This window comes from Colletotrichum karsti (genome assembly GCF_011947395.1).
Source record: "Colletotrichum karsti strain CkLH20 chromosome Unknown Scaffold18, whole genome shotgun sequence".
NCBI lineage: Eukaryota > Fungi > Ascomycota > Sordariomycetes > Glomerellales > Glomerellaceae > Colletotrichum > Colletotrichum karsti.
Window position 1 is genome coordinate 203,223 of NW_024065918.1, and position 2,154 is coordinate 205,376.

At 53.2% G+C, this 2,154-nt stretch overlaps 1 protein-coding gene across 1 annotated transcript; it reads right to left on the reverse strand.

Moving 5' to 3' along the window:
• Positions 1–359: 359 nt before the first annotated feature.
• On the reverse strand, positions 360–1,263 carry CkaCkLH20_06152 (vivid PAS protein VVD; the record flags this gene model as incomplete). Its single annotated transcript, XM_038888869.1, has 3 exons — positions 360–770; positions 818–952; positions 1,000–1,263. 3 exons carry the CDS (start codon positions 1,261–1,263, stop codon positions 360–362), a joined length of 810 nt encoding a protein of 269 aa, XP_038745670.1.
• Positions 1,264–2,154: the final 891 nt, after the last annotated feature.

The following is a 2,154-nucleotide window of genomic DNA, read 5'->3' on the forward strand; positions in this document are numbered from 1 at the left end:
CCAGCGAGGTTGGGTAGTGGGGAAAAGTTGTATCTTTAATGCACCTAATAGTGACCCGAGAATGCTGCTGCGCTTTTTTTCATGTGTCGCTCCGTTGTAACGCCGAATCGAAATATCAAACCAGAAAAAACAGGTCGTTAACACGACATGCCTGAGCTCTAACTCGCATGCTGATGTGTGGGTATCACGAATGCCTAATAGCAGAAGATGCCTCGCTCGTAAGGAAGTCGTAACGTTGCCGTAGAAGTATTGACGTGAGAAAATGGCGGCGTCGGAAAATCCGCCCTCGAGAAAAACGACCAAAAACAGTCGTTGCAATTTAGGATTCGATCGTAGACGTGCGTGAATCGAAATAGAGTTTAGTCCTCCCGCTCCACCTGGAAGCCGACGGAGTAGCGGAAGCCTGGCGAGTCCCAGTGCACCGGGATCATGGTGAGGATGTTGACGAAGGGAGTTCCGTCCTTCTTGAAGTTGAGAACCTCCGTTTGGAACTCATCGTTGGTCTCAACGGCTCGCTTCATCTGCTTGATGGTGTCCTTGTCGACGTTCTTGCGTGCGGACTTCTGTCGGACCTTGCCGCCGGGTGCCTGTAGGAATCGGCAGTTCTTGCCCATGATCTCCTTGTTGGAGTAACCGGTCAGAATGCTGAAGTGCTCGGAGGCGTAGACGATGGGGGTGTCTGGTTGCTCGAGATCGCAAAGAATGAGGGCGACGGAGCAGTCGATGGCACCGAGTGAAACCTTGGGGTTAGGTCTGCCGGCAACGCGGAGCTGTGACAGTTAGAACAACGTCGATAACGCCCAAATAGGAAACTTACGAGAATGCTCATCATGTCGAAGCCGCTGGGGCAGTAGAGCCCAGGGTACATGACGGGATCGGCGGCGGCATTTTGTTGACGCCTCGCCGTTGTCTTTCCACGTGAGGTCTGGTCCGACTCATCGGGGTATTGGTACTGGTGTTGTTAGTTACGAACTACGAAGACTGAATCGTTTTTCATACCTGCAACGCGCATGATTCCCAAGGATTCATTGTGGAGGAGACTTGATAGTGAGCCCGAAATGATAGAATACGCTCCGTTTCCGACTGGAGGTAGGCGGCGGGATACTGGATTTCTTGTTTGGTCATGGTGAAGAATAACGGCGAGCACGATTCGTAATTATAAAGCGACGCAGAGCGAGCGAAGACGTCGACGGTACTGTCCGGGGTCTCGACTGGGTCCAGCTGCGAGAGCAGGGCCTCGAAGCAGATCTCGTGAGGTGACAGGGTGATTTAGGCGATTTGCATTATGCGTCTGGATGCGTTGGCAGGAAGGCGGCAGACCGAAGGGACTTTGTCGATTCGACGCACACCAAATGGTCAAAAAGGCTGAAAAGTGACAGGTCGTTGAATGGTATGCACGAGATAGCCATGAAGCAGGTTGATGGGTGACGGCTGAATATCAGTATGCAAGTGGTTTGTTGTACGGCAGGTAGTAAAAGGCAGTGGCCGACTACTTGGGGTAATATGATGACCGATGGTGTGGGAATCCAGATACCGTTGTCCCATTGCGAGCGGAGCGATCGTTCAGTTCGTTGGCTTGATCGCGAGTCGATGCGGTACACTTGGTGATCGGGGGAGGGAGGGAGTGGGGATAGTAAAAGGAGGCCCAAAGGTAAGGGTCTGTCTGCATCTGCCGCTTGTCGGTAAAGAGTCTCTGACGGCTATAGGAGTACATCTAGCTCCAGCTTGCTCGCTGCAGATTTGGGTGTGAGGGACTGACGGACGAGGTACCGCCTCCAGCAAGAGCCTTTCCATCCAATCCGAGAGAGGAGGGCATTTGACCGATGGACGATGGGCATTACATCAACAAAGTATCCTGCCGGGCCCATGTCGACGGTTCGCACCTATCATGCCCCGGAAGGTCCACGATGAGTGGGAATGGACTGCAGGATGAGCAATGATGGCAGTGGACGTCATGTTTGGACGGAAGCGATGGGACGTGAGCGGGATAACAGACGCCTAACAGGACACCATCGCGACAAGCTGTGCTGACCCGGCGATCGACGATGAGACGAGGCATCCCAATGTTAGAGTCATGTCAATGCTTTTAGATATGCGTTCGTGGCTTGGATCATGTCCGAGTCTCTGGCTGCTGTCGGTGCTCGTCCTGTTGCT